This window comes from Eumetopias jubatus, unplaced genomic scaffold (assembly GCF_037043125.1).
Source record: "Eumetopias jubatus isolate StellerSeaLion01/CBP00866 unplaced genomic scaffold, mEumJub1_p1.0 scaffold_13, whole genome shotgun sequence".
Taxonomy (NCBI): Eukaryota; Metazoa; Chordata; class Mammalia; order Carnivora; family Otariidae; genus Eumetopias; species Eumetopias jubatus.
The window spans coordinates 47,102-74,003 of NW_028274819.1; the positions used below are offsets into that span (position 1 = coordinate 47,102).

General features: G+C 55.0%; 1 protein-coding gene across 4 annotated transcripts; it reads left to right on the top strand.

Annotated features, from left to right (window-relative positions):
- The first annotated feature begins 12,518 nt into the window (after nt 1-12,518).
- B4GALNT4 (beta-1,4-N-acetyl-galactosaminyltransferase 4) lies at nt 12,519-24,946 on the top strand. 4 transcript variants are annotated; one of them, XM_028094200.2, is made up of 20 exons: nt 12,520-12,834; nt 15,911-16,014; nt 16,394-16,489; nt 16,584-16,679; nt 16,755-16,845; nt 16,924-17,024; nt 17,208-17,275; nt 17,466-17,544; nt 18,768-18,834; nt 18,976-19,110; nt 19,184-19,293; nt 19,372-19,472; nt 19,562-19,662; nt 19,732-20,650; nt 22,467-22,756; nt 22,903-23,056; nt 23,190-23,262; nt 23,375-23,528; nt 23,884-24,010; nt 24,519-24,946. In XM_028094200.2, the coding sequence occupies exons 1-20, from the start codon at nt 12,684-12,686 to the stop codon at nt 24,640-24,642; spliced, it is 3,141 nt and encodes a 1,046-aa protein (XP_027950001.1). In that variant the 5' UTR covers nt 12,520-12,683; the 3' UTR covers nt 24,643-24,946. The 4 variants fall into 4 exon arrangements, with proteins under 4 accessions (XP_087873911.1, XP_087873912.1, XP_027950001.1 ...); XM_028094201.2 differs by having other exon boundaries at nt 15,911-16,011; XM_088017785.1 differs by having other exon boundaries at nt 12,519-12,834; nt 16,584-16,845.
- The last annotated feature ends 1,956 nt before the right edge of the window (nt 24,947-26,902 follow it).

A 26,902-nucleotide genomic window follows, 5' to 3' on the forward strand; every position in this document is an offset into this window, starting at 1 on the left:
GCTGGGCTTTCTGTACCAGCAGCGGTCACAGGCCTCCGCAGAGATGGGTCCCTGTACCTGCCTCCCCACACGCACAAACCTAGACCCCTTGTGTCCCACAGCTTTCAGTTTCTCTCACACAAAACTCTTCGGACAGCAGGGCTCATCTGACCCCTGAACCAGCACCCCTCACACTTAAGGCCACATCCTAGGCCTCCTGGGCTAACCATGCCCAGACCCATCCCACGTGCCCCCACAGGAGCACACCCGGCACTTCGGGGAAACGGAGAAGTGGGGAGTGATGTGGGAAACAAAGGCAGAAGAAAAATTATTAAATTTCCTTACTACCTAGAGCCCACTGACAAGTCCTTGGAACAGGCAGAGTGACCTTCCTCTAGGGACTCAGCTGCCTGGATGTTAATACTTTGCTAAGGGCAAAAGGCAATCCTAGCCAGACCCCGCCCAATCCCCACCCCAGGACCCTGTAAGTCTACCTTAACATATAAAAATTCCTTTGGAAACTTCCTTTAGGGCGCCTGGGTGGCTCACTTGGTTAGGTGACTGCCTTCGGCTCAGGTCGTGATCTCAGGGTCCTGGGATGGAGCCCCATATCTGGCTCCCTGCTCCGCGGGGAGTCTGCTTCTCCCTCTGCGCGCACACACTCTGTCTCTGTCAAATAAATAAATAAAATCTTTAAAAAAAAAAGCTTCCTTTATCTTTACTCCCCAAGATACATGTTAGCAATCGTGCCCGAAGTAGATGACCCCCCGATATACATCGGAAGGGTCTCATGACTGAGTTCCTACTAAACAGTAATAAATGACCTTTCCTAACAATAGCTAGCCCCCTCAGGATCCTGGAAACCTTGTTTCCAAAATACCTGGGAGACTTTCCGTATCCCTAACCCCCTCCCAACTAGATATAATGCGCCACTCCTCATGACCCCAGGGCAGCTCCTCTGCCCACTGGTCCTGTCTCTGGGCTTTAATAAAACCACCTTTTTGCACCAAAGACACCTCAAGAACTCTTTCTTGGCGGCAGGCTTCTAACCCTAACATCTTTCTTAAATCAGGGAGGATCGGACGTGGCAACCTCACCACCACCCCAGTCCCCAGGGCCATCCTGGTCCTACCGGCAGGCTCAGGAGCCCACCCCAGCCCCTGCGCACCCCTGCCCAGCGCCCTGCCCCCACCCCCAGGAGTCCCCAGTCGGAGCCCCTTTTGGTTCTCTGCCCCTTCCTGCGGCCTGGAGGGGTCTGGGATGACAGCCCACTTGGGTCTCCCTAGGAGCCCTGTGGACAACCTCACCCCAGCCAGGACCCCGAGCCCCGCCCGCCCCCGGTGCGCCAAGAAAGGAGCTGCCCCCTCCCAACACACCACCGGAGCCCCTCACTCTGATGGTTCAGGCCCCCTCGACTGCCCTGAGGGTGCAGACCCTCACCCTCCGCTGGGCACCCACCCGTACCCCATCTCACCCCTCTGGAAAGAGGAGCTGAGGGACCCTGACTTCTCCAGCTACGTATGAACCTGCGACGCCACCTGGCGGCCGCCTGGGCAAAATGCAACCGCAGGGAGGGGGGCGAGAGGGGCAAGGAGCGAGCTGAGCGAGAGGAGGAGCCTCCCCAGAGGACCTGTTCCGGGATTGCTGCCTCGGCCCCTCAATCCCAAAGAGAGCCAAGGATCCCAATCTGATCCTGATTGGTCCCCATCGCATTTCTTTCTTTCTTTTTTAAGATTTTATGTATTTATCTGAGAGAGGGAAAGAGGGCGCACAAGCAGGGGGTGAGGGAGAAGCAGACTCCCCGCGGAGCAGGGAGCCCCATGCGGGGCTGGATTCCAGGACCCTGGGATCATGACCTGAGCCAAAGGCAGACGCTTAACGGATTGGGCCACCCAGGCGCCCCCCCACCGCATTTCTGACGTGCTTTATGGGGAAGGGAGGGGCGGCTCTGGACCCAAACATGAGGGTTCCCATTTTAACCTGCGGCTGTGGGCTGTCGAGTTGGCCCAGAGCAGATGGAGACAGGCGTGCAGGATGGCGGGAGGAACATGTGACTGAGCATGAATTTTTTTTTTTTTTAAGATTTTAGTTATTTGACGGCGGGGGGGGGGGGGGAGCACAAGCAGGGGGAGCGGCAGAGGGAGAGTGAGAGTGAGAAGCAGGCCCCCACTGAGCAGGGAGCCTGATGTGGGCGCTCGATCCCAGGACCCTGAGACCATGACCTGAGCCGAAGGCAGACAACGGACTGAGCCACCCAGGCGCCCCTGGGCATGAATTTTTTTAAAAAGTCCCAAGAGAAATTTTAAAAATAACTTGAACTAAATTAAAATGAAAACACAACTTACCAAAATTTGTGGGGTGCAGCAAAAGCAGTGGTTAGAGGGAAATCTATACAATTAAATGTATACTCAAAAAGAAGACTTAAAATCAATAATCTCAATCTCAATCTTAGGAAACTAGAGAAAGAAGAGGCAATATAAGCCTAAAAACAGAAGAAAAGAAATAATAAAAACTAGAGCAAAAATCAATGAAATTGAAGACAGCACTCATTAGGGGGGAAAAAAATCAACAAGACCAAAAGCTGATTATTTGGGAGACAAAGTCAATAAAATTGATAAACTGCTAGCCTGGATAACAAAACTAAAAAGAGGAAACAGAGATTACTACAATGAGAAATGGAAAAGGGGCCATCACTACAGATCCCATGGACATCAAAGGGATAATAAAGGAATACTATGAACAACTCTGTGCTCACAATTTGATAACTTAGATGAAATGGACCAATTCCTTGAAGACACAGACTATCAAAACTCACATAAAGAGAAATAGGTCAACTAAGTAAGCCTATATTTATTAATGAAATTGAATCAATAATTAATAATATGCCAAATAAGAAAGCACAAGGCACAGATGGCTTCACGGTGAATTGTACCAAATATCTAAGGGGAAAAAAATGATACCAATTCTCTGCAATCTTTTCCAGGAAATAGAAACAAAAAATGTTTCTTAACTCATTCTGAGGCAGCATTACCCCAACAAAACCACAACCAGATAGACATAAAAAGAAAAGAAAATTGCAGATCAATATCTCTCATGAGCATAAAAGCAAAAATCCTGAACAAAATATTAGCAAGTCCAATCCAACAATGAATTATACACCACAAAATAAGTATATTCTAGTAACCAAGTGGGATTTATTCTAGGTGTGCAAGAATTTTGAAATCAGTTAGTGTAGTCTATCACATATATAGGCTAAGGTAGAAAAATAATATGATTTTATTTATTTATTTATTTATTTATTTATTTATTTATTTATTTATTTATTAAAGATTTTATTTATTTGACAGAGAGAGACACAGTGAGAAAAGGAACACAAACAGGGGGAGTGGGAGAGAGAGAAACGGGTTTCCCACTGAGCAGGGAGCCCGATGCAGGGCTCCATCCCAGGACCCTGGGATCATGACCTGAGCCAAAGGCAGACGCCTAAAGACTGAGCCACCCAGGCATCCATATGATCTTTCTTAAAAGATTTTATCTATTTATTTATTTGACAGAGAGAGAGAGAGCACAAGGAGGGCGAGCAGCAGAGGGAGAGGGAGAAGCATGCTTCCAGCTCAGCAGGGAGCCTGACATGGGGCTTAATCCCAGGACCCTGGGATCACGACCTGAGCCAAAGGCAGACACTCAACGACTGAGCCACCCAGGCACCGCAAAATAATATGATCTTATCCACTGATGTTGAAAAATCATTTGACAAAATCCAATACTCATTTATGATTAAGCTCTCAATTAACTAGGAAGAGATTTCTTCAACTTGATTAAGGATCATCTACCAAAAAAATGTATAGTTAACACATTTCTTAATTGTAAGGAACTAGATATTTTCCCCTTAAGATCAGGAACAAGGCAGGGCACCTGGGTGGCTGCATCAGTTGCACATCCAACTCTTGATTTTGGCTCAGGTGGTGATCTTTGGGTTGTGAGACTGAGCCCTGTGTCTGGCTCCACGCTCAGCAAGGAGTCTGCTTCTCCCCCTTTCCCTCTCCCTCTGCTGCTCCTCCTGCTTGCATACTTGCTCCCTCTCTCTCTCTCTCTAAAATAAAATAAAACTTTTTTAAAAAGCTCAGGAACAAGGCAACAGTGTCCCCTCTCACCACTGCCACTGAACATTGTACTGGGAATCTAGGATGTAAAATAAATATAATATGTATGGATTGGGAAGAAAAAATAAAACTATCTTTGTTCACAGATGACATAACTGTTTATGTAGAAAACCCAAAGAATTAACAACAAAATTCCTGAATTAATAAACGATTATTATGAAGTTGCAGGAAACAAGGTTAATATAAAAAAGTCAATCTCTTCCCTGTACACCAGCAATGAACCATGGAAATTTGACATTTAAAACACAATACCAGGCGCCTGGCCTGGGTGACTTAGTCAGTTAAGCATCTGCCTTCAGCTCAGGTCATGATCTCCGAGTCTTGGGATTGAGTCCCGCATCAGGATCCCTGCTCAGTGGAGAGTCTGCTTCTCCTTCTCCCTCTGCCGCTCCCCCTGCTTGTATTCTCTCTCTGTCAAAGAGATAAATAAATCTAAAAAATAATAATAATTAAAAATATAAAACACAATACCATTTACATTAGCATCATAAAGTATAAATCTAACAAAATATGTTCAGGACCTACATGAGGAAAACTACAAAATGTTGATGAAAGAAATTGAAGTTCTAAATAAGTGTAGGGGCACCTGGGTGGCTCAGTCAGTTAAGCAGCTGCCTTCAGCTTGGGTCATGATCCCAGGGCTCTGGGATCAAGCCCCACATAGGGCTCCCGGCTCAGTAGGGAGTCTGCTTCTCCCTCTCCCTCTGCTCCTCCCCACTGCTTGTGCACTTTCTCTCTCTCTCTCTCTCTCTCTAATAAATAAATAAATAAATAATCAAATAAGTAAATAGAGAGCTTTGCCATGCTCACTGAAAGGAACTCAATATTTTTAAGATGTTAGTTCTTCACAGCTTGATCTATAGATTCAGTGTAATTCCAATTTAAACCCTAGCAAGTTATTTTGTAGATGTTGACAAACTGATGCTAAAGCTTATATGAAAAGGCAAACAGGGGCGCCTGGGTGGTTCAGCTGGTTGAGCATCCGAATCTTGGTTTTGGCTCAGGTCATGATCTCGGGTCATGGGATTGAGCCCCGTGTCAGGCTCCACACCCTGCTGGGAGTCTGCTCAAGATTCTCTCTCTCTCCCTTTCCCTCTGTCCCTCCACCCACTCGGGCACTCTCTCTCTCTTTCTAGAATAAATATACAAATCTTAAAGAAGAGAAAAGCAAAGGCAAACACCTGGAATTGACACCACCATACTCAAAGGAAAAACAAGATTGGAGAACTAATACTATATGATTTCCTAGAAAGCTAACAGTAATCAAGGCAGACTGATAGTGACAAAAGACTAGAAAAATAGATCAATGGAACATAACAGAGAGCCCAGAAATAGATCCATACAATGTAGATCTTTGACAAAGGTGCAAAGTCAACACAATGAAGAAGATAGTCTTTCACAAATGGTGGTGGAACAACTGAACACCCATAAGCAAAAAATGAGTCTATACCAGACTAGAATTAACTAAAAAATTGGTCATAGACCTAAATATAAATTGCAAAGTTTAAGACTTCTAGTAGATAACATAGGAGAAAATCTAAGTGAACCAGGATTTGGCAATGACTTTTCAGATAAGCAAATCCATGAATGAAAAAACTGTTAGGTTGGACTTCATGAAAACTTTAAAATTCTGCTCTGCTAAATATACTGGTAAGACAGTGAAAAAGACAAGTCACAGATTAGAAGAAAATATTTCTAAAACACATATCTAATATAGGGCTGTATCTAAAATACACAAGGAACTCTCAACAATCAACAATACAAAAACAATTTTAAAAAAAGGGCAAAAGATCTGAACAGACACCTCACCAAAGAAGATGTAGAGGTGGCAAATAAGAATTTGAAAACAGGGGCACCTGAGTGTCTCAGTCTTGGTTAAGTATCTGCCTTCGGCTCAGGTCATGATCCCAGGGTCCTGGGATGGAGCCCTGAGGCGCGCTCCCTACTCATCAGGAGCCTGCTTCTCCCTCTCCCTCTGCCGCTCCCCCTGCTTGTGCTCTTTCTCTCTCTCTGTCAAATAAATAAATTCTTTAAAAAATTTTTTTGAAAAGATGCTCAACATCATATATCATTAGGGAGTTATAAATAAATAATATTTAATAAGAAATAAGATAAATAAAATAATAAGATATCAATACAATGACTAAAATCCAAAAACCTGACAATACCAAATGCTGACAAGGATGTGGAGCAATAGGAACTCTCATTCATTGCTGGAGGGAATGCAAATGGATGCAGCCATGTTAGAAGACATTTGGCAGTTTCTTCCAAAACTAAACATAGTCTTACTATATGATCCAGTAATTGCACTCTCAGGTATTTATCCAATTGAATTGAAAACTTATGTCCACAGAAAAACCTGCACACAATTGTCTGTAGCAACTTTATTCATGATTGCCAAACCTGGGAGCAACCAGGATGTCTTTCAAAGGTGACTGGATAAACTGTGGTAAATTCATACAACGGAATATTATTCAGTGATTAACAAGAAAATTGTTGGGACACCCGGGTGGTACAGTCGGTTAAGTGCTTTACTCTTGGTTTCGGCTCAGGTCGTGATTTCAGGGTTGTAAGCTCAAATCCCGAGTCGGGCCCTGCACTCAGCATGGAGTCTGCTTGAAATTCTCTCTCTCTCCCTCTGCCCCTTTCCCCGCTCATGCTCTCTCTCTCTAAAATGAATAAATAAATCTTTAAAAAATTTAAAAAATAAAAATAGTTATCAATCCACAAAAAGACATGGATGAACCATAAATGCATATTGCCAAGTGAAAGAATCCAGCTGGAAAAGGCTACATAGTGTATGATTCCAACTATGTGACATTCTGGAAAAGGGAAAAGTAAGGAGACAGTAAACAAATCAGTGTTTCCAGGGGCACAGAGGGAGGTGCATGGGATGAATGGGCAGAGCATGGGGTGTAGACGGTGTTGACACTGCTCTGTATGATACTGTAACGGTAGATTTGTCAGTATCCATAGAACTCAACAACACAGGGAGCAAACCTAATGTATGCAAATCAGAGAAAAGGAAATAAGTCAGGATGTCGGGAATCCCAGGGAGCAATGCAAACGGTGCAGGACTCTCACTGTATTACACACGTGTGAAGCCACCTCAGTGGCGGGGCTGGGGTCTGCCAGGCTCAAGGCAAAGCACGTGCACACGCGCACTGGGCTCTCGTGGACGCAGGGGCTTCCCGCAGGGGTCCAGCTTAACAGCTCTGACTCTGCTGCGCACGCACACTGGAATGGAGGGACCAAGTCAGTGGCCGGCGGAGGCTGAGAACCTGGGGTGTCAGTGTGGAGTGGGGGGTGACAGGGAATCAGGGAGGATGCTCCACGGGATTGATGGATGGGAGCTGGAAGCACCAGCTTAACGTCGACACAGACGGTCACACACAGAAATATTTACAGGCTTATATACATACAGTTGGTATACACATATATTTCTTTGGCTTGTTTGTTGAGCAGGCACAAAGAAACAACTCTCCAGTAGCCATGAACACACCTATTTCCCAGATCTTCGTTCCTAAATCCATTCTCTAATAAAAGGAAGGTGCCAGAGTCCTTGGGAAAATGACTGATTTTAAGACTGATACAGGAAATATACAGAATGAGCCTGGAGCATCTTGTGGTGCCAGAAATTAAGGAGGTCCTCCACACACACACACACACACACACACACGTGAGTGTATCAAAGGAGCACAGACAACTGAAAGTGCTCCCAGTGGCCAAAGCTGAAACAATTTGAGCAACAAAATTAAAGTGGCATCACATTATAAACCAAAGTATAAAATAAACATCCACAAGTCCGTGCTGATGTAAATAAATGACTGAATAAATTAATAGGTGGGAGAGAAGAGACAAATCTGCCATGCAAAAGAATTCTGAATGAAGTATGTAGATCCTCCACCATCAAGGGGATAGGCACCGCCTACCAGCCCTTTAGCGCGGCACCTCCTTCCAAAGAGCACAGGACGAAGGGGGGACCGTGAGCAATGGCACAGCAATGGCCACAGACAAGCACACCACAGCCAGGCAACCCAGCTCAGCATCACGGTGGCACGTCATGCCAATCGTGTGCACCTGACATGACATGAAGACGGTGGCACTTTGCCTCTGTGCTTTTCCTCCCAAACGCCACAACCCCAGCCTAATCGTGAGAAAAACAGCAAATTCCAATACTGCGTCATCCTAGCCATCCAACCCAATATACCTAACTGGTCCTCCTCCAAGCTGTCAAGGTCATCAAAAACAGAAAGTCTGAGAAGCTGTCACAGCCCAGAGGGGCCTCAGGAGACATGACGACTGAATGTCATGTGGGGTCCTGGGTGAGGTCCTGGAGTAGGAAAGGACATTAGGGGGAAACTGAGGAAATCTGCATAAAGTGTGGACTTCAGTTAAGAATGATGGATCAATATTGGCTCATTCATTGTGACAAATGTACCATACTAATGCACAATGTTAATAATAGGGAAACTGGAATTGGCAGCCTATTGGAACTCTGTGCTACATGCTCAGTATTTCTATAAATCTAAAGCTTTTTTTTTAAGATTTTATTTATTTATTCGACAGAGAGAGACACAGCGGGAGAGGGTACACAAGCAGAGGGAGTGGGAGAGGGAGAAGCAAGCTTCCCACTGAGCAGGGAGCCCGACTCAGGGCTCAATCCGGGACTCGGGGCTCGATCCCAGGACCCTGGATCATGACCCGAGCCGAAGGCAGACACTTAACGACTGAGCCACCCAGGTGCCCCTTAACCAGGATATTTTGACCCGCAGAAATCATGGTAGCCCTGGGACTAAAAGCGTGAGCAGCCTACCAGAGTCCCACTTGATTTGTATAAGCAGAATAGCTCTAGGCACGGTGAATACAAGTGAATGGAACACCAGGGACTGGCGGTGGGGGGGTGGGCCTTAAACAACAGAAATTTACTTGCAGTTCTGGACACTGGAAGTCTCAGACCGGGATGCCAGTGTGTTGGGGTTCTGGTGTGAGCTCTCCACTGGGTTGCAAGTGGCCACCATGTCCGTGTGCACACGTGACCTCTCCTTGGTGTGTGTGCATGATGAAAGAGCAAGCTCCCTGGTGTCTCTTCTTCTAAGCACACTAATCCCATGAGACCAGGGCCCCACCCTCAGGACCTCATGTAATCCTAACTACCTCCCCCAAACCCCATTTCCAAATGCCATCACACTGGGGATTAGGGCTTCAACACAGGAATTTGGGGGGATGCAAACACTCAGTCCACGACAAAAAGTTTTACTTGAATCACTGTGATAGAAAGTCATGGACCCCTAGCCAATTTCCAGGTTTAAGCCAGTCCACAGACCCCAAGACCCCTTGGATGAGGGCAAGGCCAGTGCCCTCGAGGCCCCTAAAGGGCCACTTACCACATGGCTGTAATAGGAAAGAAGAAATCCCAGGCTTTTCAGGGGCATTGGTTCTGAACTGACATTGATTCCTGGAGACCCAAAATACCACTGTGACCACCAGTCAGGGTAGGGGCCTATGGAGGGTAGGTGATCAATGGTGTTTTGGTCGTGCCCATCTTACTGTGGGTCCAGAGGGTCCCTGAACCTATCAGTGGTTAGTACCCTGTTGCAGAATGCATAATTGGCAGTTAGCAGAATCCCATCTTGGTTTCCTGGTCCCTGGAATGGGGGCTGTTATGGTGGGAAAGGCCAGGTGGAACCCCAGAACTGCTCCTACCTGGGAAAACAGTAAAGCATCTCTGGAGGGAGGGCAGAGACCAGTACCACCAACAAGGACCTGAAAGGTGCGGGGGTGGTAATCCCCAGCACACCCCTGTTTGCCCTTCCGATCAGCTGATGCTGAAGATGGGGGTCTCAGACGATGACAACAGACTGAGCATGACCAGGTGGTGACTGCAACTGGTGGTTTTATTACCGAAGCAAGTCCATGGGGACTCGGTCGCTGCTCCTCTCCACTGGACCTCACACCATTACATTGGTGACATCACATTGACTGAAGTGATGAGCAGAAAGCGGCATTTATCCTCAGTAGGCCCAGTGAAAAATAAATTCCACAAAAAGTCCAAGGCTTTCCACGTCTGAAATGTCTAGGGGCCCAGTAGACATCCCTTCCTAAGTGCAAAGCAAGTGGCTGTAACCAGTCCCTCCCACAAAGAAACAGACAACAGTGACTGGTATGTCTTGCCCTTTGGGAGACGGTTTTACCTCATCTGGGTCTACTACTCCAATCCCTTACCTGAGTAATCCAGAACAAAAGGAGATGCTGCAGGAGGCCCAGGCTGCCATGTAAGCTCTCGGCCATCTGGGCCACATGACTCAGTGGATCCGATAGTCTTGGGTGTCTGGAGCATTTGGCCAGCCTCACAGTGAGTCACAGCACAAACCGTTAGCAGTGCTCTGCCATATTCCGAAGATAACTGACCTGACTCACTAGCAGGCATACCGACATGTGGTTTAGAGAAAATAAAAGAAACATAAGCACACCACTGTTAATATGTTTAAAACACAATTTGGTATGTTTTAATGAGTGTGCAGATTACATAAATGAGGAAGGTGGATTGGAGGGGGGAAGGGCAGGGACGGGAGGTGGTGGCTGAGGAGGTTTGAAGATGTGGGCACTGTCCACGGGGTAGGTGACAGACGGTGGGACGTGGCCTGCTTGATTCTGGGCCCCGTGGTGAAAATGAAAGGACAGAAGGGCAGTGTGGCAGGTCACAGCAAGACTGCAACTTCCTGCACAATGTGTCCCGGATGCGCTGGGGGTCCCTGTCCCCTCCTCTCAAACCTGGGTGGCCTGTGACTGCATGTGGCAGAACCGATGTGTGGTAACCCAACAGGCGTTTTGCCCCCTTTGCTGGAGCCCCGAGGCCACCTCCTGGAAGCGGCCCCATCCGGGTGCTCTGCTTAACCATGCTGGCTGGGCACCAACACAAGGGTGCAGCCAAGTCTGGCCCGGTCATCAGGGTCGCCCCCGGCCATTCACTTTTCCCACCTGAGGCCTGTCCTGTCGTAAAGCAGGGAAAGCTGTCCTGTTGGGCTCTGTCTAAATTACTGACCCATAGAATCCACGAACCCCAGTAGCTGGTTCACACCGCTCCTGTTGGGGTGGTGTGTTGCACAGTAACACAGAACTGGAACAGGTGGAGGAAGAGAGAAAGGGAGAAGGGTCGGGCTGGCCGCTGGGCAGGGGGCGGCCTGGAATGGCCCAGGCAAGAATGGGAACCAAGTGGGGCAAATTTCATCATCCACCCATACTCCCCTCCCGCCACCAGCTCAGCAAGAGCTGCACCCCAGACCCCGGCGCTCCAGTCCAAAATGGAAGAGCTGCGTTGTGCACCCCTCCTGCCCCTTCCAGCGTGTCCTGCCCACCTGCTTGTGCAACTGCTCCCCATCTTTACTCTGCCTTCACTTGCCCTTCTGCTGCCCATCCACCTGTCAGCCAGGAAAGACCCTGGCTGCCAGGATGAAGCCACCTGCTTTTGAGATCCTCCTCAGTCTCACATCCATGGCAAGACCCCCCACACACACATACACTCCGGCCCCCTCATCCATCATCATCACCTACCACTGGTGTCTCTCCCCCAAATTTCCTTTCCCTTGCCTCCACTTTGAGCCCCATTCTTCCTGGCTGCACTATGTTCTATAGGCTTGCTCCAGCTCCAAGGCCAGGCTGTACCCCAGCCTCCAGCTTTCCCTCCACGTTCCCTAAGCCCCTGGTGTCCCCTATTTCCTGGAGTCCTCTGCTCCCTGTGTCCGCCCCCCAACCCATAGCCTGTGCCTCCATTGCCTCCATCCCTACACACCCTGATCGCCACCCCAGTGTCCCAGGCCCACAGCCCCCAGTCCTCTGCATCTCCCGTCTTTATGCCCGTTCCCCCACCCACCCACCAACCCCTCTGCCCCGCCGCCATCCCCGCGTTCCTGCCTCCCGTGTCCTTCGCACCACACTGTCCCTTGGGCACCCCCTGACCTCTGTCCCGTGTCCCCGCGTCCTTCGCACCCCCATACGCTCATTCCACTGTCCCCACAACTCCCCAACCTCCGTGAACCCCTGGGCCCCGGCCCCTAGGCCTCCGCACCTTCAGGTCCCGGCGCCCGCAAGTGGCGCGGGCCGGCGCGCCCAGGTGGATGCGCGCGCGTTGCGTGGAGACGAGCAGTGGGCACACCCTAACACGCCGGCCCCGCCTCCCGCGCCGCGGATTGGCTCCCTGCGGGCTGGCCGGGCCCCGGTTGGCTCGCGCCGCGCGGCTGCCGGACCCGTTTCACGGTGGGTAGCACCGCAGCGTGGATGCTGCTCGGTCCCGCCGCGGCCCCCAGGAGCGTGGAGCCGGAGCGGCCGGGCGGGGCCGGGCGGGGGGCACCGCGGGGAGCCGCTCCGCCGCCCACCCCGGGCCCGCGGCCGAGGGCAGCCTGGGTCGCGGCCGCACCCTGTGGCCGCGGACGGCGGACAAAGGGCCATGCGGGGCCGGGAGATGCGGCGCGGGGCGCTCGGGAACCGGGGGCCGCAGCGGTACCGCTGAGCACGGCCCGAGGCGGGGCGGGGCCGGCCGCGATGCCGTGGTTCCCGGTGAAGAAGATCCGCAAACAGATCAAGCTGCTGCTCTTGCTGGTGCTGCTTACCTGCGCCGCATGGCTCACGTACGTGCACCTGAGCCTGGTGCGCCAGGGCCGCGCGCTGCGCCAGCGGCTGGGCTACGGGCGAGGTACTGGAGGGGGCGCGCGCCCTGGGGGCGGGGGGCGGTGAGGGCCACGAGCAGCGCGGGGTCCGGGCCTTCTTACCGCGCCCGGGGCTCGGCGTGGGCCAGACGCGCCCGGAGACCCTAGCCACCTTACCTGGCTCGGAGATATTGGGGCAGGGGGCGCGGTTCGGCCCGGCCCGGAGCCCAATGACGTCAGCAGTGACGTGCGCGACCCTCCTGGGGAGCGTCCCCAAACCTGGGCGGACTCCGGGATCTGACCTGGAGCCAGTAGTGACGGGGTTTACGGTGGGCTCTTGAGACATCGCCCCCAGGCCTTGCATGCTGGGATTTTCAAGAAGGCCTTGCACCTCCACCACTTGCCTCCTTAGCAGAGCCTCAGTTTACCCATCTGCTGGGGAAAGGGGAGAGACAGATCCAGCCTCCCGACGGGGGGTGGGGGAAGGGTTTGGAAGGAGCTGACTGGTGCTGTTGGAACGCTTCCTGGAGGGGGTGCCCTAGGTAAACCTGTAACAAGAGACTGAGATGCTTTTGTGTTGGGAGATGATGGGGACCCCTTAACTGCCTGGAGTGAACTTTCCCAGGTCCCTCCAAGTCACACTCCAGTGAGGACCGTGAACCCACAGAGCAAATCAGGTCCTGCTGAGTGTTGTGAGAAAGAGCTAGGGGAGGGGTTGTGCCCCTTTAGCTAAGGGGATCTGGACGCCCTCTTGAAGGTGGTGGCTGCTGAAACATATCTGGAGGAAGAGCACTCCTGGCAGGAGGAACAAAACTATGAGGACCTGGTGGGAAGAGGAGAAGCAGAAAGCCTGGAACCTGCGGAAGGGGTGTGGGGACGGGGGAGAGGGCAACACTTCAGGACAGAAGTAACCCCCCCACCCACCCCCACACACCCTAGTTAAGGCGGGAGCAGAAGCCCCTGCCCAGGGCTGGGAAGATCCCAGCCAGACTGCCCCTGACCCTTCTTAAGGAAGCAGGGTGCTGGGCGTCCTTAGGACGGGAGGTGTAGAGAGAGAATCTTGCTTCCTAAAGACTTGGAACGATGACTTTGGCTCACAACACCCAGGGCCACTCCACCAAAGGGTCCAAACCTCCCTGGTCAGTCCCAATCCTGTCTACCAGTTGCCAAAGCCCTCTGCTTCCCCTCTGTGTGCCTGGACACCTGGCTCCACAGATCTCCCAGGCCAGGGGTCTGGAGCTTGTCCCAACCCCCCAGAGTCTACACACCTCACAGCCACCACACTCTTGAGAGGCCCCCAAAGCTGCTCAGTCCCTAAAAGAAGCCCTCCTCCCCAGCTATCAGCAAACAAGGCAGGACCCAGTGCGTGACCCAGTGACACAGGACAAAACCGACCCCCTTCCCCAGTCACCTCTGTGGCTTTCCAAGCAACCACAGTCCTCCCCAGCTCGACTTCCTGAGTAGCTGGGAAGTCTAGCTCAGCAACTGGGAGGGGGTGAGGTGTGGGAACTCCATTTCTGAGTCCCTCTCTGCTCTCAGCTACACCAGCAGAGAAGCTGGGTGACTGGCCAGACTGCCCTCACTACTCCTGGGTGAGCAGGAGCTGTTTAGGGTCCTGGGAGGTCAGACTCTCCTGTGGCACCTTCCAGAACAGCTCCAGCCCACAGGTCTTGGCTCTAGGCTGCAGCCCCACCTTCTGTCCAGCCACCTGCCCCCCCCCCAGGTAAGGCTTGTGAGCAGCTGAGCAGCTAGACATGCCCGAGGCCTTTTAGAGTGTTGGGTCAGTGCTATCCTCACTTACAGCTGGGGAGGCAGCATTGGAGTGGGGCAGGGGGGCTACTTTCCTGGTACCCTGCAGGATACCTGTGTGGCAGGAGGCCTCTGCAGACCTCACTGTGCTGGGGCTCAGCCCCTGCAAGACAGTGGTGGCAGCCTGGGCTGCAACCCCACCACAGAAGTCCCCTAGTACCCATGGACTTAGCTTGGTGGGCAGGGAGTATCAGGGCCAGACTGTGGGGATTTGGCCAGGAACCTCTTAGGGGCTCATCTGCCAGCTGGACAGAGGGCAGTGAGGGAGGAACCCAGAAGAAGGACCAGGTGGGCAGGTGCCACAGGAGTCCCAGAGGCAGGAGACCAAGGACAGCTCCCCTGTCCTGGAGAAGGGGCTCAGGCCAATTATGTCCACACAGGAATCTAGCTCCTGGAGTCTGGATTGAAGGATGGGCATGGATGTCAAAACCCAGGCTTGCCCTGCAGCAGAGGCGGGGCTCCTGGATTGGGGATCCCTAGGTGGGAGCACCAGCAGGGGCAGAGGTGGGTTACAATAAAGCCTCCCAGAGCCTCAGGTCCCAGGGTGTGGCACTCCCCACCCTGCCCCAGGGTACAGGGTCGGATGTTCAGGCCCACAGCTTGGGTAAGAAGTCTGGGAATCTGAGGGAGTTAGGGGCATGGCAATGCCCCAGGCTAGGGGATGTGTCCATGGGGGGTGGGGCGAGAGATGTCCACAGACCTAGGAAGCCTTCCTCAGGGGTACAGCCTCTCTCCAGAGCCATGTTTGCCGCAGGTCCTCCTGCAGCCAGGCCAGCGTGTCTATCCCCTCTTCCATCCAGGCTGGTGCCAGGGCTCCTTTGGTCCTGAACCCCTGCCCCAAGGGCAGGAGGTGGCACGTGGCCATGAGCTGGGCCTGGCTTAGCCTTAAGACAAAAGCACCAGCTTTCCCAATAACAAGTTCCAGCACTAACCCTTAGCACAGTTTGATAAGGGAGGGAGACACAAAACACTCAGTATGGGGGAAAAGTGCTGAGGGCACTTCCTGGGGGCCTTCCTGACAGCGGAGCCACTGGCCAGGACTGCCAGATGAGTGTGTACATGTCGCACACAACTCTGCTCCCTGGCACTGGTCGGGAGCTCGGAAAAGCCAGGCCGAGGCCTTGAGAAGGGGCTGCCCACCCCCTAGGGGAGGGATGTAGGAGAAGGGCCCAGCAGAGAGCAGCTGCACAGCTGTAGGTGGGCTATCAGGTACGAGGGAGCAGACTGAAAGGAGCAGGTTCCGCGGGAGACCCCGCCGACCCCAGCTGACCCCCAGCAGCAGGGCCCCAGTCATGCCCCACATGCCACCCACAGACAGTGAGAAGCTGAGCGGTGTGACGGAGGGCAGGGGTGTCCGGACTGCACTATCCACACAGAGGGCGGAGGACTCCAGCGAGAGCCATGAGGAAGAGCAGGTGGTGAGCAGGGCTGTGGGAAAGGGTGCGTGTGTGCAGCACACACACTCGCATGCCAGTGGCCTCGGGAGCCCGTGGGCTGTGTGGGCAGAGGACCCAGGTGCGGCCTGTTGGTGTGCATGCCTCAGCATCGCCTGGCCTGGAGTTCCGTGTCTGGGGGGGCTAGGTGGTGCACGTGTGGCGTGGCTCATTGTCTGCCTGGGCAGCTGTGATGAGGGGCATGTGGATGTGTGTGGTTGGGGTACGATGGATTTGGGATTTTGTGGCTGGATGTGTGCAGGGGAGCCCTTGTGAAGTTTGTGTCCCGCTGTGTGTGGTTGTGTGAACCCTCCCTGCCCTCCCATTTCTCAGCTTTGACCCCGGTGCCTTTTCGCTCCTGTAGCCTGAAGGCCGGGACCCAAACATGCAGTTTCCTGTGGGGGCTGGAAAGCCACCCCCTCTGAACCTCACTCATCAGGCGCCCCCATGGTGGGAAGAGGTGAGCTCTGCTTGGCTTGCGGCTGTGATGGGCTTCAGGGGAGTGCTGGAGGTGGGGCTTTGCAGAAGGTAAGGCCCCTCTCCCGCCCCCCCAGTACAAGGGGCAGGTGAACCTGCACGTGTTTGAGGACTGGTGCGGAGGCGCCGTGGGCCATCTGAGGAGGAACCTGCACTTCCCCCTGTTCCCTCATGTGAGTGCTAGGGGAGGCAGGCCCTACAGGGTGGGGAAGGGTACACAGTGGGCTTTGACATCACTGCCCCCCCAGACTCGCACCACCGTGAAGAAGTTGGCTGTGTCCCCCAAGTGGAAGAACTATGGCCTACGGATTTTCGGCTTCATCCACCCGGCAAGAGATGGTGTGAGGGCGGGGATGTGCCAGGGAGGGGAGATCAAAGGGGCCCCACACCCCCCTGAGTCCCTGTCCTGTGGCCTAGGAGACGTCCAGTTCTCTGTGGCTTCAGATGACAACTCTGAGTTCTGGCTGAGCCCAAACGAGAGCCCGGCGAGTGCCCAGCTGGTGGCCTTTGTGGGCAAGGTACCCTCAACCCCACAGCCTTCCTGCCCCAGCCCCTCCACCCACAACCCCATCTGTCTTCACTGGGCCTCCTGCCGCCTCCGCCACCTGCCTCCTCCAGCTTCTAAGGGACGGGGACTGGATGAGGCTGGTGCCCCCAAGGAGAGGGTGAACCCCCTCCACCCCTTCTGTATCGCTTCCCAGACTGGCTCAGAGTGGACAGCTCCTGGAGAATTCACCAAGTTCAGCTCCCAGGTGTCCAAGCCCAAGCGGTGAGTGGCTGGGAGTGTGTGTGCATGAGAGTGCACACACATTTGCACACATGAAACCACTGCACTTGTGCCGTCCTGGCCAAACCACCCTGGGCGACCATCCCTGGGCACCCCATCTTCTCTGCACTCTCTGTTTGGAGCTCCTGGGGGCATGGCAGGGGCATGTCCCCCTGATTCCTTATGTCCCCAGGCTCATGGCCTCCCGGAGGTACTACTTTGAGCTGCTGCACAAGCAGGACGACCGAGGCTCAGACCACGTGGAAGTGGGCGTGAGTGTGGCTTGCCATCCATGGGTTTCCAGAGAATCCACCTCCCCTCCCCTGCCCTCTCTGCTCCCAACACTCCCTTCAGGGCAATGGTGTGGACCCTGCCTCCCACCCCGGGAGTTCCCATCTAGTTGGCAAAGCAGACCCTCAGGGACAGGGCCCAAGGTCAGCTCTGCCTGCTCAGAGAGGCTTCATGGAGGAAGTGTCACTTGAGTAGAGTCTTGAGAGATGAGACATTCATAGGGAGATCCAAGGAGGAGAGAATCTGGGATGGGGTGCCTCAGACAAATTCCAAATCTCAACAACAGCAGAGGAATAGGAACACCGAGTGTTCTTCCAGAACTCCAAGGGGTCCAGTGGCCAGGTAGGGCCTGCAGTGCCAACCCTGGACAGCTCTGGCTTTGTCCTGAGAATGAAGCAGTTGGGTTTACATTTCAGGAAAAACCCTTTAGCCACTGTTGCAGAGAGCCCAGGGGGAGGGATCTTTTATGTGTGGTCCCTGAACCAGGAAGGTGGGAAAGGAAGAAGTGGCAGGTGCTGGGGGAAGCAGGTTTGCACAAGACAGAGGGCCTGAGCCTGGCTGTGTGTGCGGTGATGACTAGATTGGGATGGGGGTTCTCAGCCCCAGTTCTGTGGGGTGTCGCATGTGCCTGGTGTATGTGACAGGCATCAACCCAGCTCAGCTGGCAGGGAGTCCAGGCTGGAGACGCAGGTTTAGGGTGATCTTGTGGAAGACAACGGGGTGCCGAGAGGACCCAGAATGAGGTAGGAAGGGAAGAGGGCCTAGAACAGCTCCTGGAAACCCCAGCTTGAGAGGAGGGAGGGAGGGACAGAGCCTGCAGAGGAGACTGAGAACGAGCAGCCACAGCAGTGGGGACACAGGGAGGGGGAGAGCTAGGGAGATGAGGTGTGCCAGCCCTTGGAAGGTCAGCTGTGACCTCCAGGAGAGCATTGGCTATAGAATGGGGAAGCAGGCCACAGGAAAGCCATAACCCGCAGGCAAGAGAATGCTTAGGGTGTCAGGAAAGGCCTGGAGGGAGCATAGGGGGGGTCCTTACCTGCCACCAAGAACCCCTCTCCCATCCACCCTCCAAGTCTCCTGCACCCTTGAAGGGGCTACCCCCACTAGTTCCCCATGCCCACATCAGAGAAGACCCATTCCTTTCAAGCTCTGTTCCCATTCTCACCCCCACCCTTTGATCCTGACCACTCTCTCTCTCCCCCAGTGGCGAGCCTTCTTGCCGGGCCTGAAGTTTGAGGTCATAGGCTCTGCTCACATCTCCCTGTACACAGGTGTGGAGCCCAGTACCTCTCTGGGAAGTGGGGTGGGCTCCTGATGCGTGGTTTCTGGGATGGGTGCTGGATGTGGGTGGGGAGGGGTGAGGACTGGTCTCTGGGTAATCCTGGGGACCCCACACATCCCTCTGCCCCCAGATGAGTCATCCCTGAAGATGGACCATGTGGCCCACGTCCCCCAGTCTCCAGCTAGCCATGTTGGGGGGCACCTGCCGCAGGAGGAGCCCAGAGCTGACATGCTGCGCCCAGACCCCCGAGACACCTTCTTCCTCAGTGAGAGGGGACCCTGCAGGGGGGTGGGGGCGGGGACGCCCAGCCTGCCATTCTGTGACCACTCCTCCAACAGCTCCTCGGGTGGAGCCTTCAAGTCTGGAGAATGTGCTGGAGCCCTGCACCTACGCCCCCACCTATGTTGTCAAGGACTTTCCCATTGCGAGATACCAGGGACTGCAGTTTGTAAGTGCCCCTCACCAAGACCTTCCTGAGACCTGGACCTCCCTCCCAGGGTCCCTGAGCCCTCTGCCCCACCCGCAGGTGTACCTGTCCTTTGTCTACCCCAATGATCACACGCGCCTCACTCACATGGAGACGGAAAACAAGTGCTTCTACCGGGAGTCACCGCTATACTTGGAAAGGTGGGGGGGGGGGTGCACCAGCAAGGAATGAGGGCGGGGCCTCTTGGGGCGGGGCGAGGTATCCTCTCTGATGCCCCACCCCAACCCAGGTTTGGGTTCTATAAGTACATGAAGATGGACAGAGAGGAGGGGGAGGAAGATGAAGAGGAAGAGGTGCAGCGCCGAGCCTTCCTCTTTCTCAACCCGGATGGTGAGTGCCCCCCAGTCCCCCCAGCGTGTGCCCACCTGGGCGTGGCAGGCTTAACCATGCTTCCCACAGACTTCCTGGACGATGAGGACGAGGGGGAGCTGCTAGACAGTCTGGAGCCTACGGAGGCGTCCCCCCTGCAGAGCGGCCGCCGATTCCCTTCCCCCGTGGCCCCCACCACACCACCGGGAACCATGCCTACCCCGCCAGCGCCTCCCAGCACCCGGGACCTGCCAACCCCCAGGCGCTCCCGGGGGCTGAGCTGGGCTGCCCGGGCTGCGCGCCCCCTGCCCCTCTTCTTGGGCCGCGCCCTGCGCCCCCGAGCCGCAGCTGAGCAGCCGCCCCCAAAGGTGTATGTGACACGGGTGCGGCCGGGACTACGGGCACCCCCGCAGGACCTGGCACCTCTCAGCCCACGCGGCCCGCCCTGGCCGCCCTTCCCTGGAGTCTTCCTCCGTCCCAGACCTCTTCCCCGGGTGCAGCTGCGGGCACCCCCACGCCCGCCCCGGTCTCGAGGCCGCAGGACCGGTGGCTCCCTGGCCACAGAGCTGAGGCCCTCTGCCCGGGCGCAAGCCACCCGGGAGAGCCAGGAGGGCCAGCCGCACATGCTGGGACGCACGGCACCCACCGCGGTCTTGAACTTGTCGTCAGAAGCACAGCCTGTGACCTCCTTCCTGAGCTTGTCCCAGGTGTCCAGGCCACAGCTGCCTGGGCAGGACGAGGTCGAGGAGGAGGAGGAAGCAGATGAGGATGGGGCCCAGGGCGAGGAGGACAGCGAGGAGGAGGCGGCGGGGCCCCCCCGTGGCCGCTGGCGCGAGGACGCCATTGACTGGCAGCGCACATTCAGTGTGGGCGCAATGGACTTCGAGCTGTTGCGCTCCGACTGGAACGACCTGCGCTGCAACGTGTCCGGAAACCTGCAGCTGCCTGAGGCTGAGGCGGTGGACGTGGTGGCTCAATACATGGAACGGCTCAACGCCCGCCACGCTGGGTATGGGGGGAGGGGCGCGCATGGAAGGGGAGGCCCTACTGGGAATGGGGGGAGAAATGCACATGGGAAGGGGAGGCCCTAGCGGGTATGGGAGGAGAAGTGCACACGGAAGGGGAAGCCCTAGCCTCTGTGCTCAGGGTACTGACCTGGGAGTGCAAATACACCCACTAGGGAAGAGTCTTCTCTGCCTGTCTCTTCTGTGCCTTCTGGGGCTTCTTATTGTCTAGGTTTCCTGTCCAGTGTTAGAAGCCTCACCCCCCCCCCACACACACACACACGGAGGGCTGGCTCCCCTGTGCACCTCCAGACCCCACCCTGTCACCTTAGGCCTGAACCCAAGAATGAATCTGAGCCAGCCAGGACTCTCCACCAAATAGAGACACATCCAAAAGTCAACCTGAGAGTCTCTGGACCCCTCCTTTTCTCCTGGCACAATGCTACTGGGTCTTCCAAGAGGGTCTTCCTCTGACTCCAGGGGAGGGCACAGGGCTCCTGCCCCATGGCTGTCTCTGGTCTCCCTCAAGCCCCAGGAATCTAGGCCTGTCTCCATCCCCACGTAGGTAGTGGTGTGGTGAGTGGGAGGCCTCAACTTGGTCCCGCTGGTGGCACTGGTGAGTTCTGAGTTGTGTGAGCCTTGAAGGAGGAGCAGAATCTACACAGACAGCAATGGTATGCAAAGGCACTGGGACAAGGGGCCAGGGGCTTGGTGTGTAGAGACTAGAGAAGGGGTAATTGTGGGCCTTGAACAACCTGCTCAGCGCTCATTTTTCTTACTTTTGATACAAGGTTTTGAGCAGGACAGGGGTTTGACCTGTTTGGGTTGAAGACAGACCTGTCGCTGCCTTGCAGAGGAATAGACAGAGTGGGAAGCTCATAGGGGCCATGACTGACAGGCTAGGTCCAGGGCAGTGATGGGATGGCACGTGAGGGGCAGGGATTTGATTCTAGGTGGCTGAGTGTGAGCCTGCCCTTGGCTCTAAGAGAGCCTATGAATGGCCCCAAGGACTGAGAGTGTGGGTAGACCCAGAGCATTTGGGGCAGAGCGTAGTGGGGATGGCAGGGGTTGACAGGAGGAGTATGTACCCCTTGGAGGTCACTCAGGTAGACTCCCATGGTGAGGGGTGCTGCCTGCAAAGGGAAGACATGCAGCAGAAGGAAGAAGCAATCTTAGCATGGGCAGGATCCTGTTTTCCCAGGATGGGAAGGCTCTGCTTGAAGGCAGAGTGGAGGATGAAAAATGCTCAGCAGGGCCGGAAGGGGGGAAGGGACAGAAGAGGCTCAGGGTAGGCCCAGTGGCACCCCCTGCAGGGAACGATTGGGGCAAGCATGCCAGATTGGATACCCCAGAACAAAAACCCTGTAGGAAGAGGAAGTCAGCTTACTCAGCATGAGGGGACATTGAAGGCAAGTTAGAATCTGCTTATGGTCCTAGAATGCCACTTTAAGACATCCAAACCCCATTCTGTGGACAGTGGGTGGCCCTGAAGTTTTCTGAGCATGTCATAAAGATCACTGTGGATGTGAGTGGTGGCGGGAAGACCACAGAGGAGGAAAGGACTGGCCTGGGCTTGGGGACGCCTACAAGTGTGCACTACCCTGGGGAGGGGGAGGCACACAATGTGGGCCTGTCTTCTCCGAATGCCCCAGCAGGGCATGAGGGGTGAGGGGGCTGTAGCAGCCTGGGAGGGCAGAGGACTCACAGCAGCTACCCCAGCCCATCAGCTGAGTGGCCACCTGGTTTCTGGGGTTGGGGGCGGAGAAGAGGGAGGAACGTAAGGTCGAAGCCCAAGGGTGCTGACCCAGCCGCACTTCCCAGGCGCTACGCGCTTCTGCGCATCGTGAACGTGGAGAAGCGCCGAGACTCCGCGCGCGGAAGCCGCTTCCTCCTGGAGCTGGAGCTGCAGGAGCGTGGAGGCGGCCGCCTGCGCCTGTCAGAGTACGTCTTCCTGAGACTGCCGGGAGCCCACGCGGGAGACGGCGACAGGGACGGAGAGAGTCCTGAGCCTGCTCCCGCGGCCTCCACGCGCCCAGACGGCCACCCGGAGCTGTGCAGGCCACTGCGTCTGGCCTGGCGCCAGGATGTGATGGTGCACTTCATCGTGCCAGGTGCGCGGGAGTGCCATGGGCCCAGGCACCTGGGATGGGGGTGGGGGGGGTTCCAGGAGACCTCGCAGCGAGGTGAGGGAGCACCACTGGCTGTGGACGGGGTTAGGTCACCTTGGGATGGACTCAGTGGCACCATCCTCCACCAGTGAAGAACCAGGCGCGCTGGGTGGCACAGTTCCTGGCGGACATGGCCGCGCTGCACACCCGCACAGGGGACTCACACTTCAGCGTCATCCTGGTGGACTTTGAGAGCGAGGATATGGATGTGGAACGGGCCTTGCGTGCGGCTCGGCTGCCCCGGTAATAGTGCCCTCCACCCCCACTGGGGAGGACCGAGCGCATCTTGCCTCCTCGGGGAGGTGGGTTTTCCTACCCCTGCCCCCAGGGACCCGTGCCTGTGACTTCCCACCCCCTGCTCTCCCTCAACCCCCAGGTACCAGTACCTGAGGCGAACTGGAAACTTTGAGCGCTCCGCGGGTCTGCAAGCTGGAGTGGACGCGGTGGAGGTGCGTGGGAGGGATGGGCGGTAGGGAGAGCGAAATGGGGGGAGCCAAGGGAGGAGCTAAGCTTGGGGAGGAATGGGTGGGGCTCAGACTTCCCCGTGACCTTGACCTCCAGGATGCCAGCAGCATCGTTTTCCTCTGCGATCTGCACATCCATTTCCCCCCCAACATCCTGGACGGCATCCGCAAACACTGTGTGGAGGGCAAGCTGGCCTTTGCGCCTGTGGTCATGCGCCTGGGCTGCGGGAGCTCGCCAGGGGACCCTCATGGTAATGCCCAGGATGCCCCCACCCCAGTAAACGCTAGGAGTCCCACCAATGCCAGGGTAAAATCTAGGCCCCTGCGGGCCTCTCCCAACTCCTGAGGTAGGCCTGGGGACCCATCAATGCCCCCCATATTGCCCAGAACCCCAGGTCCTCCCCCCAGAACCTCCAGGGTCATACCTGACCCTTAGGGACCTCCTCCAGCACCCCAGTCATGTGCAGGGCTCCAGATTATGACCCCCCACAGAAGAGTGACCCCCGGAGAGCCCCTCTGACGATGGGACCCTGTACCAGACCCACTCCTGAGGCTGGGGAGGAAGGCTTGCAGGGCCTGGTGTCTGAAGGGCACCTCCCTGCCCAGGTTACTGGGAGGTGAATGGCTTTGGCCTCTTCGGGATCTACAAGTCTGACTTTGACCGCGTCGGAGGCATGAATACTGAGGAGTTCCGTGACCAGTGGGGGGGCGAGGACTGGGAACTCCTGGACAGGTGACCACCTCCCCACCCCTCAGGGAGACTAAGGACACTTCCATAGCCTCCTCTGAATGGGGAGGGGGCAGCCCGAGGGGTCCTCATGTGCTGCAGGGACTCTGTCCTTCTGCTTCATCTCCCAGGATCTGTGGGCCTAGGAAGAAACCCTTTGACCCTAATCCCCACCCTAATCCCCACCCTAATCCCCAAAACCCCTTCTTACCTCCAGGATCCTGCAGACTCAGGGACAGCCTTTGAATAGACTCTGTCCCCAGACCCTCTAGGCCCAGTGGTGGCCCTGAGTCCCCATCTCCCACCAGAGCCCTACAGTAGTGGAATCCCTGAGCCCCCGCCCCCAGCCCCTGGGCCAGGGTCCTGCCCACCCACCTATTCCAGAAGACTTAGGGCAGCCACAATTATACCCCTACCACCAGGTCCTCACCCCACCCCCACCCCCAGCCCTGCAGGCAGCTCTGCCTCCCTCTGCCACCCCTCCCCAGGGTCCTGACACCCCCTTTCTACCCAGGGTCCTGCAGGCAGGGCTGGAGGTAGAGCGGCTCCGACTGAGGAATTTCTACCATCACTACCACTCCAAGCGGGGGATGTGGGGCACACGCAGCCGGAAAGCCTCCCGCACAGAGGGGCCCTGATGACAAGGCAAGCCCTCCCAGCCCCTGGCTACAGTCCTGTGGTGGTAGCTGGAGGCCGGGCCCTGAGCTTTGTCCCTGGGGACCTGGCAGGGCTCCTCCCAGGGGTGCAGCCACCACCTGTGCCTGGCCCCCAGGGGCCACCTCCCCCTTCATGCCCCTCCCCAGAGAGGCAGCCCCCACAGCTGCTTGGGGCCCGCGCTCAGTCTCCACACTCTGTGCGATGATTTCTGTGAAATTTTGCCGTAGCGATGACATTGTTTTCAGGATTTCCGAGAGTTCTGTCTGTTCCGTTTTTTATTCAGAATGAAATGAAATATTTTTTTTAGTTCTGATTTGTCCCCTGCCTGGTTCTCTTGGGAGGGCAGAGATGATTCTCGACTGCCAGAGAGCCCTGGGTACTGTCTCTGCCCCTTCGGCCCTTCCTGATTCACAGCTGCGGCAGCCACACTGACCCCCGCCCCCGTCCACACTCAGGACCACTCACCGCTTCCCCTTGAGCTTAAGAGGTGGGACCTCCAGGGGAAAGGGCTCCCGTCTTCTTCCTGCCACTCTGTGCCTGTGGAGTCACGTGGCCACCCGTAACAGACATGGGGCAGGGCCTTCGCACCTTTGAGAAAAGAACAGTCAGCCATCTCACTGCCCTCCCTTCTGAAAACAGAACTTGGATGTTAGTCCTACCCCATCTTCCCAGGAGGTGAAGGTGAACTCGGCACCCCAGGTGGGCAGTGTCCTTAACCACGTTGGGGGCAGGACTCCGCTGAGTTGCCAGAAGCAGAAAACCCAGCTCAAGCTGGTTTATGCCATAATGGGGAGGAGGGGTGCTTTTCTGACTTCTGTTCGTCTACATGGAAGTTCAGGGTCGGGGGCATGCTGGGAGAGTACTGACCAGAGGCTGGATGATGCTGTCGAAGTCCAGGTCCTCCCTGGGGGTGTCGGCTGTCTGAAGATGGGTCCCAATCCTGGGAGGGAGGCTGGTGCTCTGCCTGTATGGGATCTCTGTGGCCGCCATAACAGATTTCCAGAGACATAGTAGAATGTATCATCTTACAGTTCTGGGGGTCACAAGTCCTAAAACCAAGGGACCAGGCTCCTGGAGGCTTTAGGATTGAATCTGCTTCATCCTCTTCCCATTTCTAGAGGTTGCTTGGATTCCTTGGCTCAGGGCTGCTTCTTCCACCTTCAAAGCCAGCAGCTTGCCATTTCCATATCCCTCTCTCCCTGTGTCTGTCATCTCTGCTTCCACTATCACATCTCTCCCTGGCCCTCCTTGCCTCCCTCTTGTAAGGACACCTATGATTACACTGCCCCCCTCCAGGAACCAGGATAATCTCCCCATCTCAAGCAATATCATTTTTTTTAAGATTTTATTTATTTAAGAGAGAGAGAGCACAAACAATGGAGAGGGAGAAGCTGGCTGCCTATCGAGCAGGGAGCCTGATGCGGGGCTCAATCCCAGGACCCCGGGATCATGACCTGAGCCAAAGGCAGACACTTAACTGACTGAGCCACCCAGGCGCCCCTCAATATTCTTTATGTAATCACATCTGCAAAGTCCTTTTTGTCATGTAAGGTGACAATAACAGGTTTCGGGCTTAGGGCCTGGATGTCTCTGGGGCCATGATTCTCTGTACTTCCTTACATTCAGTAGGTAGGCAGTCCATCCACCCGGCAGCCCAAACAATCCTCGTGAGATTGGCCCCAGTTGTTCCTTAGGTCATGCCTCACCATGAACACAGGGCAGCAGGAAGGATCCCAAAGAAAGAAGGACAAGATGGACACCACCATCTGGCCTTGAGAAGATTCTAGAAATGACCCTGCTGGAAGGGTCATTCAGCCCTGCCACTGCTGACCAGAGTAGCCAGCAAATGTTTGTAGACACTAAGTCCCCGGTAACATGTGGGCTTCACAAGTCCCGCTGGTCCACGGAGCACAGTGCCTAACAGGGCAGAGGACACTGCTCACCTGCCACATACCTGCTCAGTAGTTACCAGATGCCCATAGCTCATACTGCCCTCTCCTCCCCAAGTATGTAGTTCACATGGGATTTTTCTCTACTCACAGATGTTTCATAACAAAAAAAGAACTAGTGCTGGATTTAGGAATGCAGTCTCCAAAAGAGAGGGGGAGAGAAAAGAAATGCAAACAATAGGCAGGTGAAGCATACACATCAGAAAAATAATTACCTCAGGAAGCAGAAGAAAATTTCAGGCGAAATCCCATGTAATCTGGACTATACATATACCATAATTCATTAATCCCT